This window comes from Polistes canadensis, unplaced genomic scaffold (assembly GCF_001313835.1).
Source record: "Polistes canadensis isolate GaletaPanama2010 unplaced genomic scaffold, ASM131383v1 scaffold_56, whole genome shotgun sequence".
NCBI classification, from domain to species: domain Eukaryota; kingdom Metazoa; phylum Arthropoda; class Insecta; order Hymenoptera; family Vespidae; genus Polistes; species Polistes canadensis.
The window spans coordinates 517,928-534,099 of NW_014569603.1; the positions used below are offsets into that span (position 1 = coordinate 517,928).

Genomic DNA, 16,172 nt, shown 5'->3' on the forward strand with positions numbered 1-16,172 from the left:
TCTCTCTCTCTCTCTCTCTCTCTCTCTCTCTCTCTCTTTCTCTTTCTCTTTCTCCCTTTCTTCTTTTCAACTTTTTTGTTTTTTTATTCTCCTTTTGACGCAGGCTGATAGGTCGGAAGAGACTAACGACCCGCGTTCTTTTAAAAAAGCCAGAATGTTGCTTGAAACCTGTACGTGTATGTACATTTATATATCTATATGTGTGTGTATATGTATCTATGTGTGTACCGTTACTATGAAAGTGAAGAGAGGAAATGAGAATTGCAGTAGGATTTCCGTAAAGTCGTGAAACAATAACGTAACAGGCGGTGCTCGAGACAGTTAATGGATGGAAAGAGCTCTTGTACGCATATACACACATACACGTGTTTGTATGCTGTAAAACGTATCGTCATATATATTAATTTTATTTTTTTTGTATATATCATATATTATTATCATTAGATATTACTAAATTCGAATTTATTCGTTGAAAATTAAAAAGAGACTTGTACATTATTTTAATCAATTAGACGGATCAAATAAAATTTTCTTAAGAAATTCTAATAATTAGAAATAAGCATTGTCTTTATTTAAATGTAGAAATCGTTATGGTCGTTCAACTTCTCGAAATCGTAGAACTCGTAAGACTAACTCTTAGATATCTCAGTAACGTTGAAGATATACGAGTTTGGGGTTAGGAACCCGTCTTGAGTTCGGAATCGAAATCACCTGTAAAATTTATCCTCGGTCAATTCGACGTTAGCCAAGCCATCCTCGAAATCTCTTGATAGCGAAGCTTTCGCCTTCTCCTTCGCAAATATCCTTTACCTACCATAGCGTTAATCCGATTGTTATCGAACCGTTAGATTTTCTCAAGATGAGAAAATTATTTCTAAAATTACAATTTGATTTCTATACATATTCAAACTAATCAAACACATATCGTTTTCTTTTTTTTATTAATTAATACAAAAAAGAAACGGATGAGAGGGGTGGATGTGAAAATAAAAAACAAAACAATATGATCGGTCATAATGGATGATTAATGATTGTTGTCACGATTAGGAGATATCGTGTTATTTCATAGTTAAGCCGCTTTCGTAATTATAGAACAAGAATAAGAAGAAGAAGTGAGAGAGAAATGTTGACAAGAAAGAAAAAATCTAAGGAAGTCAGAAAAACCAGTCTAAAACGTTTGAAAAATATTGTCTAACTTATAAAATAGTAAATCGTATACGCGACGATGACAACAATTTTCCATCTATGTCTACATTTCTCGTTCTCCGTAGAAGAAGGAAGGAAGAAGAAGAAGAAGAAGAAGAAGAAGACGATTCGTATCCTTCTCAAGGACATTTCTTTCACTGTAGGAAGGGGCCTCTTATCACCAGTGATTACGAGTTTTTAACGGGGATTTCTTCCAGCCTGCGCCCCTCTCTCCCCAGGTCTCCTTTCTATCCACTTCTTACTCCTCTTCTTACCCTTTTTTTTTTTTCTTATCTTCGAACGTTTCTCGTTTCCTGCCTGACTTAAAATCCACCTTTCGAATCTTTCTAACGCTCGTAAACGGATTTTTTTTTTACTTTCCTTCTCCTTTCTCGTTCTTTTTCGTTCTTTCTTTCTTATTTTTCACATGACAAGACACCTTCTTGACGCATAATCGATTCGCAAGTTATAAGAATGGGATCTTTGCACAGGTGGTCTTCCTCTTTTTTGATAGAAAAATTGTAACCTTCATTTTTCTACTTTTTTCTTTTTTCGTTTTATCTTCTATTTTCTCATACTGATTTTTCTCGACCGGAATTCCATAAGAATTATGTTCGTAAGAGGAGAGAGCAATGTATTGGTGGTGGTTGGTCGATGGTAAGATTTGTGCAATTTTAACCTTCTATAACTTTACCACTTCGCAGTAGAATAAAACGATAAGGGGTAGTCGAATAAAAGTCATACTTACAACCGTACGTGTGTATGTGTGTGTGTGTGTTTGTGTAAGAGGAAGAAAGAAAGAGAGAGAAAGTTTCATCGAGTTTGCATCCTACTATTCCTCATGCATGTAGCATATAAAATGTCCATGTAGATGTAATACTGTCCCCCTTGGAGAAAAATAAAGAAACGTTTATCTCTCTTCTTCTTTCAAAAACATAGTTTTGATTTCAATCCGATATGACACAAATCGTCCGAACGATCTTCATATTATTATTATTATTATTATGATTATTAATATTATTATCAGAAGAAGAAGAAGAAGAAAAAGATCGTTTAAATTTTTAAAAAGTATTCCGATTTAATCTAACCGAGATACTCTTTCGTTTTAAAAATATATTCAATTTTTCAATGAGATAGAATTCTATCTTGTATAATACGAAAATAACCCCGCTTGTGTTCTTTCTCTCTGAAGCGTCTCCTGCAACACTGATCGAGTATTTCCGCTCAGTGGGAATTGAAAAATAATCAGCCGCGTAGCGAGAATAAGCGAAGTTTCGATCGAAATTCCACAACCTCCGTGTGCTCGTAAATTTAAATGAACGCACCTATAAATTATTCCTTAGACGAAGATTTTTTAAGAGAGAAAAAGACAAAAGGGATAGGGGGAAAAAGAATGAGAGAAAGAAAGGGAGAGGGAGAGAGAGAGAGAGAGAGAGAGAAGAGAGAGAGAGAGAGAGAGAGGGATAATGTCGATTTAGTTTAGCTTTTTCTCTTTCTTTCTCTATTTTTTTTTTTATATTCTTATCTTCACCTTTCTTTCTCTTTTCCCTTCTCCTACATATTATAGTAGTATCTCTTAACCCATATAAAAATTTAATTACACTCGGTATAATATTTATCCTACTGACCAAAGAACATTTAGTGATCAAAGGAATTTTTTTCTGTTTCAGTTCCACCAAACATTGACGATTCGCAGAGTTCCTCAGACGCGATTGTAAGGGAAGGTGCAAACGTGACTCTGACGTGCAAAGCAACTGGAAGCCCAACACCCAGCATCCGTTGGAAAAGAGATGACAATTCCAAGATCACGATCAATAAGAGTCTCTCCGGTTAGTATTTTTGTCTATTTTCTTTTTTCTCTTCTTTATTTTTTTATATTTTAACGATAAAACATTGAAAAAATATTATACACAATTATTCACACCTCATATCCTACACGATCGCGCGGCACGCGTGAATATGTTTGTTTTTTCGAGATAAAATCAATTATTTGTTATTTTAAAATAATAAATCATTTATTAAATTAAAGAGAGAGTATTGTAGAGTAATGCACGCGTATACTCTACTATATTTGCATCGATTCGTTTCGATCCATTTGTCTCGAATGTTATTTCAAAACGTTCCTCATATTCACTCCCCATCGATTTTATTTTCATTCTTTTCGAGCGAATATTTTCCCCTTCCTCGTTCCCTAAAAAAAAACAAACAAACAAAATAGAAAACTCATAGGATCTCAAAACTGAAAGCCACATTTATTTGCTGCTGAATAATCTCTAGATGCGCTACACTTCGAAAAAAAAAAAAGAAAAAGATTAAAAACAAAATCACACACAAATAAATACACAAGTGTACAAGCGTACAAGGTACGCGTTAAACTAACGCACACGCGCGCGCGCATATAGAAGAAGTGAACTTGTGTTATAGCTTTAAACGTTTTTAAAAAATCCAGTGGTTCTGCGTAGTCGTTTACACGAATTCGAGATATTTCAACCGGAATTTCGGCTTTGGTTGATCCGTCAGAGGAAAGCTAGCATTTACTTTCGAACGACATAAAAGAGAAAATGTTAGGTAGGTAGGTAGGTAGGTAGGTAGGTAGGTAGGTAGATAGGTAGGTTTTAGGTGGTACTGCTTTTCGATAAGTTCGACGACCTCGGCACGTATGTGCGGCAATTAAAAATAATGACACTCGCCGTTCTCAAAGATAAAATATGGAATGTTCGAAAAAAGAAGAAAATTTCTCCCCCTTCGGTAGGAAGACTCAGCTTTCTCCTCTTTATCAACGTCGAAAATATATCGAAACTAGAGAGAGTGAAATAGAAGAGAGGGAGTGAAATAGAAGAGAGAGAGAGAGAGAGAGAGAGAGAGAGAGAGAGAGAGAGAGAAAGAGAGAGAAAGAGAGAGAGAGAGAGAGAGAGAGAGAAAGAAAGAGAAAAAAAATGTAATTTGACAGGCAACGTGATATATATAATTATCTTCGCTAATGAAGCCGGCAACATATTTCGTTGGAAACGTCAATTATCTGCGAATATTTTCTTCTTAACTAACAGAGTGAGAAAGAAACATAAAGATAGACAGATAGATAGGGATAGTGCGTACGTCTGCATACTCGCGTGTGCGAATGTGTATATGCATGCGTGTGTGTCTGTATGGGTAAGAAAGTGAGGATGTAGTGATGAGTGAGTTGATTAAAACCGACATATAGTATATGGCTGGTAGAGTACGTTTTTTTTCTTTCTATCCTTTTTATTGTATTTTTTATTTTTTATACCTTGAATCTGTGAAAAGTCATGAGCAAGAGAGGGGAAAAAAGAATGGACAATTATCGTCGTTCCAGAAGGTATCAAATTAACGTTTAGCTTCTGTCGTTCTCTGTTTCTCTCTATCTCTCTATCTATCTCTCTCTTTCTCTCCCTCTCGTTCTTTGGTGAAAACTTATCGCGGTGGATTTAATCGCTCTTTAAATTCCAATTACAGTGCTCGAGTGGGATGGCGAAACGCTAGAAATGGAGCGCATTTCTCGACTAGACATGGGCGCCTATCTCTGCATCGCCTTCAATGGTATTCCGCCTACGGTCAGCAAACAGATCAAGGTGTCCGTTGATTGTAAGTAACACCCTTTAATTAGTTTCATTTCTTTTGTAATTATATCAATTTTTCTTTTTTTATGTTTTTCTTTGCTCTCTTTGTTTCAGTTGTATATATTTATTGTATTCACAATTTTTATCATGAACAAATTATTCTTCACGTTTTAAGCGATTCAATTTTATACATTTTTTATACGATCACTTGACAACATTATTTCTCCCTTTACGTCAGAGTTGCGTCGAGGTCTTATTCATTTATTAGTAATTATTCATATTATTTTTAACTTTTTTTTTAGTAATTGTAATTTTATATTCTAGATTAAATATAGAAAGTAGTTGGATCAATTTTTTTAATCGAATCAATGAAGATTAATTTTTTGAATATGATCATCATGTTCGAGGAAAGAAATTTTAATCTACAAACGTATTGGATTTCTCTACTCATATTTAATAAAGAATTGACGTATTTATTTCTACACTAACGTTGATAATTACAAATTGTAGGGAGTAAGAATTTACGGTATACGTGAGTAGAGTTTCTTATTACTAACAGCACTATTTGAAGAATATGTTTGTACGGTTTTGAAAATAACGCTTATATTCTACACGACTTCATTATTTCCAATAAATTAACAATCATTAATCTTCTATAAGTAATTTTTTCGTCTAACTTATATTATCTAACAATAACCTATACATACAAATATATGAAATAATACGATTAATATTTGATTACTAAATTATAATGTTAAATTAAATATAAATGAATCTAATTATGTAACTTTAAAATTATGGTGGGTTGCAAAAGGTAAATAAAAATGATTACACCCATATTTACACTCAAGCTCATAAATCCAGTGAAAATCGTTCGAGATACTCTGGTAAAAATCGATCTTTTAAACTAACTTTATGTGACTTGAATCATGTAAAAGTTAGGGTAGGGCAGAGAGTTGTTTCGTTTCTTTCATTCGTGAAAAGTGAATTTTTGGTGCACGTAGAAACTGTAGGTAAGTAAAGTAGTAAATAGTAGGGAAGAAACGGAAACTCGTCCCTTATAGGAACAAAATAGAATTCGTGACAAGGTATAAATGTCTTTCTCTCTCTCTCTCTCTCTCTCTCTCTCTCTCTCTCTCTCTCATACACATTCTCACTCTCACTATCACTCTTTGTCGAAGCTCTCGCAGGCTATTGCTTCTGGGTTGCGATGCACCAGCAACGTTCTGAACGAGAGAGAAAGATGGAAAGATAGATAGAGAAAGAGAGAGAGAGAGAGGGGGTTGCTTGAAGAACACACAATTTAATAATAGAGAAGGGAGCTCGGCGACAAAGCGAGGCTTTGTCGGCTCGTTTCTCCATTTCTATCTCTCTCTTTCTCTTTTACGTTTCACGAAATAGAACACGGTTGTCGGGCAAAGATAGAGATAGACAGAGAAGGGCTCGGAAGTGCCTCTGGTGAGACATAAAAGTAAGCTCGGGTGAACCGCGACACACCATTACCGTTTCCACCCTCTGTAGTGGCCTATTGTTACGTTACTGCCACTCCTAAATATCAGGCGCGTGCCTTTTCTTCGCCTACTTCCTGTTACTGACTTTCTTTCTTTTCCTCTCTCTTTCTCTCTTTCTTCTAATACTTTCTCTCTTACTTCATCTAGTTCTTCTTTATAGTAACGTGTACTCACCAAAATATGGAAATGTGTATCTATAACCAAGGGTTGGAGATTCATCAGTAAGATCGTTCCGAAATTAGACATTAGTATATTCTACTAATTTCAATACTGCTAATATAGTAGAAATTATGTTAGACCAGTTAGAATACATTAGGACATTTTTTATTGTTACTAAATAATTCGTATCGTCGATTTTCTGCAAGGAGAACATTTGGAAAAAAAAATTTTCCAGTCGTACACATTTTTATTTATTTTTTATTTTTCGGTAGTAAAACGAACAAATATCTTTTTCATGGTTTTTATCAGAATTTCAATTTTATATAACATTCAACGAAGGAAAGAAAATCTAATATTCTACCAGGATAGAAATATTTAATACTTTTACTTGAATACACTTTCCGACTAAATGTAAAAGATTCATAAAAAAAAAAGTATATACATATATAAATTTTCTATGTTCTACTCTTACGAATGTACGCAAAAATGTTATTAAATAAAAGTTCACTTAAACAGAAATAATATAACATTATCATATTCACACACATACACACACATGTATACACATAATAAACTATTACGAAGCAGCTTAATCGAAAAAGAGAAAAAAATTTAAAACTCTTTCAAAGAGATTTTCAAATACCACAAGGGATAGTAAATACACACAGAACGTCTTTTCTCTCTTCTTCTTCTTCTTTCTTTCCCTCTCTCTCGCTCTCTCTCTCTCTCTCTCTCTCTCTCTCTCGCTCTCTCTCTCTCTCTCTCGCTCTCTCTCTCTCTCTCTCTCTCTCTTTATCTATCTATCTCTTTCTCAAAAAGCAACGAATTATCTCTGTAGTTAAAACGAGGCTAATTAATTTGGCGACGTTGCGAGGAAAGGAGCGTTGAATTACGTTCGCTGTGTGTTCCTGCTTGCTCATTTTGCTACTTGAGAGGATGAGAGGCGATGGTGAAGGTGTAGGTGGTGGAATGGGGGTGATGAAATGATGGGAGGAAGGTGGGATGGGAAACGAGGGATAAAGAAAGAGAAAGAGGATTGTTTTTATACCATGAAGTCTTTTCCCCATGGAGATGTGAACTCGAGGCTTGTGCTCGTGAATGCGCATGCGCTCCCAACCACCTGGATCATCCTTTTAGGCGTTCGCTTAATTCTATTCGAAGCCGTACGCTAGCTAAAGGCTTTTGTCAACGGGCATTACACGACCGCTTTGAAGTGAAATTGCGATCGAGTAATGCAGTACCAGCACCAGCACCAGCACCAGCACCAGTACCAGCACCTACACCTGCACCATCAACACCAGAAGCAGTAGCTTTGCGTCCACGGAATGCATTAGCAAGTTCAGATCAAGATTACTCGATTAAATTAACTGGACAAAAGTTCGATATTAATCTTTTCTTTTGATTTTCTTTTCTTTTTTTTCCTTTTTTTCTTCGCTTTTTTCCCTTTTTTTTAATGCGAAATTAGATATTTTTTTATTTAGCTTTTCTTTTTTTTGGGGGGATCAGTTTTTTTATCTACCCAACGAACTTGCTCGATTATTCTAACTTTAATCGTTTTTTAGACTATTTCAAATAACACGTTTTGTTGTATTTTTGTATATTAGGTAATATTTGATAATTAGTTTTGTACGTATAGTATTTTTTATTTATCCTATTATATTAGAAGTAAATTATAAAATTGTTCCGTTGTCGGGAATAATTTTCTTTTATTTTCTTTATCGTTGTTATTGTAATAATTATTATCCTCGTAGGAAATAATATTCTTATCTATTTCTATAGAAATTAAACAGGTTATGAGGGCTTGGTTGATATAATCCTTTGAGCAGCGAATAGCTTTACCTAACTAATTACTGAAACGTCATAGAAGTAGCAACAAATGGGCAAACAAGAACGTATTAAAATATCAAGACCAGACATAAATTACCGACAGTTGTAGTTCACTAATTTAACGTTGAAAATTCTAAATGTAGAAATACGTCATATCAAAGTTTTACGCAAATAAAGTATTAAAATTGTTTTAAAGAAAATCTTTCATTTCTTATATTATACTTGTAAAAATAAAAACTTTTAAATAGTATATACATCTTCAAAAAGTAATCCAAAATGAACGTTCGATGTTAATCCATGTTGGAGTGGCATAAAACAAAACAAAAAGTCTTCGTGTCGTTATTTCAGAAAAATAAAAGGAGGAGATTAAAAAAAACGAAAGAAAAGAAAAAAACCATAGAAATATACGTGTGCCCCGGCAAAAAAAGATTAAAGAATATTTCCGAGCCTTATCAAGATTTAACATCGAATCTTCTTTCTCATGGACTTTATAAAACTTTATGTATAAAATGGGGCGGGGGGGGGGAGAAAAAGAAAAAAAAAAAAAAGAGAAAGAAAAAGAAAAAGAAAAAGAAAAAGAAAAAAAGAAAGACAGAAAGAAAATTCTCAACTTGTTCTATCGAGGACTCTCTCTCGCCGAAACTTTTCATCTTAAATCCATGTGATCGAAGTTTTTCGAGTGTAGATCCTTCAACGTTTCAACGAATGTAAATTCTTTCGTCTACCTATACTTTAACAAGAAAAAAAAAATAAAATAAAAATAACAAAAATTAAAATGAACATATTACAAAAAGATCTTAATCTTCGTGTTACGAATCGAAAAGATTACCGAAACAAAAATAATTTTTTGTTTCTTTTGTCACGATAGTCACGATTTCACGTTCGTTCCCTATTCTCTTCTTGAATTCATATGCGCTCTTGTAACATAATCGATAAATCTATAAAACTGTTGAGCTTTTCCAGCAGGTGCTGATGGTGGGAGAAGATCATAAAAGCGACAGAATTATCAAATTAAAGCGAATAATTCGAGATAGGGACGGAAAGTGACCGACATCGTTCTCGTGCGTGCGCACACACACATCTTGCACTTTTTTTAACGTTCGTACCAACGTAGGAAGAGATTAATTAAACGTCTCGACAGATTAGACTCATCTCTGACAAGGCCTTCCTTCCCTCCTTTCGCACCCCGATGACGTTACAACTTTACGACCTAAAAAATCTGCCACTAAGCGATCTCACCTTTGTCTACTCTTTCTTTTTTCCTTCTTTTTCTTTTACTTTTTTTACTAAAGTGTATCGTAGAATTTTTTTCTACAAGGATAAAATTGACATAAACGATAAAAATAATATTATGTTTAACAATAATGTGCATGGTGATTTTTTTTATGTCGCAGTTATTAGAAAATTATTTTTAATTTTTATATTTATATAACGCGAAGACATTTTTTTTTTTATATATATATTTTCTTTCTTTTTATGTTTAATTCACGTAAATTGATTTTTTAGATTTTACAAACAATTTGAGATGTTTTCAATTACAATTTACTTTATTTTTCTTGCATAGATAATCGAATTGTTTTAAATTTCGAATATTATGTAAAAAATTATTTGACGAGTTGTGTAAATGACATAATTTCTCTTTGTTCGAAGGATCCAAACGTACGTTACTTTTCGTCTATTAGCTGTTTCTTTTCAATTAAACATTAGTAAAGATGTAATAAAAATCATAGAGGATAGTCGAATAATTTATACGGTGGAACTTATTTTATAAGAATGTACGCGTGTAATATCGCGTGGCAGCATCATCGTGACCGACAGGTACAAAGGACATCGTTAAGTGAAATATTTTTTATCGGTCACGCGAGATCGAGAAAAAAACATAATAGACCCTTTTCCTCGTACTTTTATAGTTACCTTTTCTTTTTTAGAATACGAGGGAAAAAATGAAGGGAAGAAAAAAAAGACAGATTAGATTTGACACTTTCAATTACTTCGTGATTAGAATTAAATGATACGAAATGTATAATTACGAGTTTATATTTACCGTAACGAAATATAATTGCGTGCTTGTGATGAATCCTTAGATTTGATATTTTAATATTAAAGAAAAATAAAAAGATAAAAAAATAAAAATCTAGAACGCGCAGAGAGAAACGTGAAGACTTGGTTTTTAAATATCTTTTTTTTTTAAATCGGACAAGTAGTACGAGTCAAGCATTTAACGGTCGTACACATTTTTAATCAGATTTTTAACATCTAGTTTAATTATATTTAAATATTATCAATAACAATGATGAAATGAGTTTTATTTATTAACGATATTTCAATTATATTGATTATTAATGAAATTTTTGATTAATTATCTACATAATGGCACACATTTTAGTTGACTTTAGGTGAAAATACTTACGTGATAAAAATTCACTATTTAAAGGATTAAATAAGTAAGAAACGTGTCGTGATGTTTTAATACAAATATCTCACACGTTCTTTACAAGCACGCTCGCAATATCGTTTTAAGTTTGAAGCCAAGTTGAAGGGACGGTCTACGTGATATAATCTATATGCTAAAGCTTGATGTTAAGATCGTGGTAATGTTATGGAAATGAACTTTCTTTTCTCTTTCTCTTTCTCTTTTATCCTTACATATTGTTAAACAAGTTACATAAGTTTAACTAAACGTTTTTTTAAGCGATCATTTTTAATAAATACTTGTTATAAACATTCTAATCGATATAATAATAATACTCAATGATCATAAATTTAATTCATGTCGTGTAATTCACATTTATCATTTAGTAGTTTAGTTGTTCACTATTTTAGATGTTGAAATTTTTTTCTGTAGAAAAGTGTAGAAAATTTAGATTTGCGAGCATAAGAAAGTGAACAAAAGAAATAAATCTTTTTCCTCCACATACATAAAAAAAAAAAAAATAAAAAAAAAGAGAAAGAAGAAAGGAAAATATATAGAAAAGAAAAGGTTGGAAGGTTCGAACGTAGTCACGTATAAGCAGTGACTCAGACTCGAGCTACCCCGTTTCAACCATCCCCCCGTTCACCACGGTTTCCTCTCAACTTTCTCGTAGCTTCAGTAGCAATCTGTTATTAAAATCAGCAACGAGAAAAATCCGTGCCGTATCTCGGTCGGCCCGGGACCGAGGCCGGCGCCCAACCGACAGACGTGTTACGGCAAAAATTAAGCCACCTGCAAACTCAGAAACGAAATTACCGTTGGAAGGTCCACTGGAATAGGGTAGAGGGTGCAGAAGGGGTTTTAGGTGGACAAAAGAGGGAGGTAGGGATGTAAGAGTTGGTAAAAAGAATTGTCACTGTTAAACGCAACGTAGGTCCAATTTTTTATTTAATTGAATTGCAACAAAAATTCGTGCAATCTATTGTCGATAATCGAAAACGCGAATAATCATTTTATGTTTCAGTTCGTAGAAAATTTCTGCCTGAATTATTTTATTTCAATTTTTGGTTGAGAAATCGTTCGATGGTTATTTTTTCATTTTTATTATCGACACGATTATGGGCGAATATTTTATCTCGATATTATTTTTCCCATCGAAGATGATGAGATTTTTGTTATACACGTACGTATGTATTGTATATGGGGTCTTTATCTTCATTTTCTTTTCTTTAATGAAGGAATAAAAGAGAAATACATAGTTTAACGAAAAGGTTTAAAAAAAAAAATAATCAGTACAAATATACATTCCGATGAGTTATCGCAGGACGAGGAGAGCTACACTCGAGTCGATATCGAACCGAATGAGAATTCCTTTCTTCGACGAATCCACGTCGAAACAACGGTGCTTATCGTATCCGACGATTCTAATTTAATTGTACGACCAGCGGGAAATTGGAATTCGGCTTGAAACGCGACGCACGTGATTGTATGTGAAAAAGGAAGAGAGAGAGAGAGAGAGAGAGAGAGAAGGCACTCGAATATCACGAATATATATCTGAGCATTCGAATTCTCATCGATTTCCCTTTATCCGACGATTTTCTATTCTTTTTCTCTTCTTCTATCTTTCTCTCTCTCCCTTTCTATCTTTCTTTCTCTTTCGCATACTCACAAAGAGGAAAGAGAGAGAGAGAGAGAGAAACAGAAAGAGAGAAAACCTACAAAAATATGCTGGCGTTCCACTCGACGCTAATCCGAGGATAAGTTTATGATTAATCGTCATTTATTCGATATCCGATAGCCCTGCTCCCTTCGCTTGGCCAGCTTCACCTTTCCCTTCGAGTTTGAAAAACCTACCCTCGATATTTTTATACTCTTTATCCTCTTTAAATAAAGCCAGTCGGAGTTTACGGAATCATGGAAAAGTGGAAAAGCCCGATAGCGTTTTCTTCCAACATTCGTTTGCAATCTAACGAAAACAAATTGCTAGTTTTCCAAACGAACGTGTAAATTCGCGCCCTCGAGAAATATGCTATTTGCAAATATCAACTTTTCCCATTACTTCTGTATATAGTTATATTTAAAAATAGCTAAAAAATGAAAAAAAACCCGGCAACAACGAGATACGTCAATTTTTAAAAGACAACCCCCCTCCCTATTCCTTTTTATTTTATATTCGTAACAAAGAAACGACAAAACATATTTCTAATTTAATACGCTAAAGATAAACCCCAATTGCAACGATTGGAAATTATATGTATCGTATGAAATTCTTTCGTACATTGAAATGTATCTTTTCGTACCAGTTTCACGCGGCGTATCTCTTTATTTAAAATCGCGAGAAAGAAAATCACGGAAAAATCGTCCAATAAAGAAACGTACCCCTTACTCCTTGGCATAGTGTTCTTACGTATGGTGCGAGAGAAGACTATAAGAGCTGCTGGAAAGAAGAATTGCTCTTGCAAGAAGGAAACGAAAGTAAGAGAAAGAGAAAGAAAAATACGAGAAGGTAACACTGAGGGGTTGGCGTTGGGGGGGGGGGGTCGGGTTAGAGAGGGTTCGGTGTAAAAGGCGTCGAAGTCTTATCGGCTACGAGCTGGCGTTTATTTAAATTTAAAACTGGTAGATCGATCTCGAGCGTCCCTTTTCACGACTTTTCTCTCTCTCTCTCTCTCTCTCTCTCTCCCTCTCTTTCATTTTCTTTTTCTACGACTTTCCACCTTGACTCGAGCAAGAAGAGAGGATGAGGATGAGGTTGCCCTTACTCACGCGCGACACCTTCGTGCCAGCCCTCTAACTCCGAGCTCTTGTCGAACGTCGTCGTCGTCTTCGTCGTCGTCTTTTCGTCGTCGACTTTCTCTTGCTCGGCACGTCCCTCGAAAAACTCATTAACGCGTCCAACCCCCTCCACCACTCCCCCTTTACCTCCTTCCACTCGACTACCCCTCAACCATCTCCTTCTCCATCCCTTCTCTGACTTGTCCTGCCTATACCCTGGCTTACTCGACCCTTCGTACGAGGGAGGACAATTTCTCTGACATTGCTCTACCTTTGTCCTTGTTTTTTTTTCTTCTTTTTCTCTATCAATCTATCTTTATTTTCTTCTGTGTATTTTTTCTTTTCTTTTTTTTTCTCTTTCTATTTAATTTGCATGCGCACGTAATTTTGTAATTGAATTTACAACGGAGAGTTTTTAAAACGCGATTTTATTTTATCATTTACGTCTTGTATTATTAGTTTGTCAATTTTATTTTACCTGTATGTATTTGTTTATTCTTGTGCATATATTATATGCGTGATATGTTAGTAAAGATCGCGATCGGATTATATTCGAGAAAAATAATCAGCAGTAAATAAAGAAAAATTCAACGCGAGTGCGAACGTGTTGGGAGTTTTTTTTTCAAGAACGATGACAACACTTCGAGTTCGTCTAGAAGAAAAAGGAAAAAAAAAAACAACTGTAAACGTAAATAAAAGCGCTAACGTTTGTGCTTCGTGAAAGAACGATAAGTCAGAGGAGAGTAGTTCTTACCAGTAATTCGAACGACGCATATCGTTTCGTGTCGTAAACATTGTGTTTCATTTTTTTTTGTGAATTTATTTTGATTCTCCCGGCTCAATTCTTTCAGTTGTGAGTATAGTCTTATTCATTGCTTCTAATTTTCGACATATATCCATTCCATTTATTGTTTTCCTGATATTTTTAAAGAAAGACGGAGAAATTCTAATAACACACACACAAGATGATATTAATATTATTTATATTTAATTCCATTACTTTATACATGGATTAAAATTGAAATCCATAATTTTAGATTATGAATTTTGCATAAAGCAATCCTTTTATTATAGAAAGGAAAATCATCATAATTTCAATCCTTCGTTGTCTAGACGTATTTTCGTCCTATCGGTTTTTGATTAAGAATTCTATTTCAAAATAGTGATATATTCAGTATTCGTCATGCATAATTATTATATTATCCTCATATTATATAAATACATATTTTCTCAATCCGTCTCTTTCTCTGATTTTAGTATTAAATTAAAACTTTTCCATTTGTCTTATAATTAATACTACTACTACCTCCACAATATCTCTCTACCATTACTACGAAGAAGTTCTGATCTTCTAAACTTTCACGTAGATATCTTTTTATTTAATTATTTTTTAAATTTCTATCTTTTTTTGTGTATCATACTATTGCACAATGTAATTTTACACCTGCAAAATTCCCATCCTAGCATAATAAACTTTATTTCCTCTCTCTTCATATATATAAATACATATTCCTCTTTCTCTCATTCTGTTTCTATCTATCTTTATCTTTATCTCTTTCTATGGATCTATATTTATCTCTTTCTCTCTCTCTCTGTCCTTGTTTCTATCTATCCATTCCTCTCACTGTTTCTCTCTTTCTGTTTTACTGTATGTACAGGTTACACTCCTAATTCTCATTGTTGCCGTTCCACGCGAGGATGATGAAGATTCGCCAGCAAAGCCACCGACGAGAGTGGCGTAGAACGTGTAAATAACGCGGCGTACACACCGAAATTCTAACGACGGAAATACCTTTGAATCCTCTCCATTTTCTTGTTGACACGCTCACTCGCTGAATCGGCTTGCTTTCTCTCTCTCTCTCTCTCTCTCTCTCTATTTCTCTTTGCCTCTTTTGCACCCAGGTATATTCGTTTGTAATCCAGACTATCGTCGTTATCAACGCGATTAGAATACGTTTGTGGTTTGATTAGAGAATTTTGTGACGGTGAAAAGACCGGATCATGATTCCTGCGATTAACATTAGAAAATACGAATATTTTAACTACCTTCTCAAATCCTTTCCTTAATCCCTCATTTTCATGGCTTACAAGGCTCTAAATAATTACTTAACAATTTGTTATATTTATTTCATTTAAATTGGATACCTGTGTGTTTTCCACACGAAATGTAGGATGTAAATATTATCTATAATGTTTTACGAACGAACGATATGTTAGAATGTATTTTAGAAATACAAGACCAGAAGAAGGATAGAACAAGGAAAAGAAAAGAAAGAAAAAATAAGAAAAGATAGGTGGGGAAAAAAAAGGGATACGAAGAATTCAGGAATGGTGGAGTAGATAAAAGAAAAGTACCCTCGAACAAACGAGAACATTGTAACAATTGTTTTCGGTTGACCGAACACAACAGCAGCAGCAGCAGTAACAGTAGTAGCAGCAGCAGCAGCAGTAACAGTTGCAGCAGCAGGAGGATGATCGTCTCGGTTCGACGGAGCCACCGGCAATTTCGAAGGACTTAAATAGATTCCTCGACTCGTTCGTAACACTCGTTACATTTAACACAAGCATCCGCTCACTGTCGCTTCAGTGTCATTGAAGAAGAGACAAAGTTTTTCCAACTAGACATCGATTCTCACAAAGAGAGAGACAGACACACATACGCATACATTTGCGTTACTCGTCTATAAATAACATAAATAGTGAAACAAAAAGTGTAGGGGTCA

At 34.3% G+C, this 16,172-nt stretch overlaps 1 protein-coding gene across 2 annotated transcripts in view; it reads left to right on the forward strand.

Moving 5' to 3' along the window:
• The window catches only part of LOC106785773 (neurotrimin-like), a 228,259-nt gene that overhangs the window by 132,629 nt on the left and 79,458 nt on the right, over window positions 1–16,172 (forward strand). For both annotated transcript variants that reach the window (XM_014746492.1, XM_014746493.1), the window contains exons 4-5: window positions 2,856–3,014; window positions 4,660–4,788. In XM_014746492.1, coding sequence (XP_014601978.1) covers window positions 2,856–3,014; window positions 4,660–4,788 — 288 coding nt within the window. The remainder of the gene's footprint in view (window positions 1–2,855; window positions 3,015–4,659; window positions 4,789–16,172) is intronic.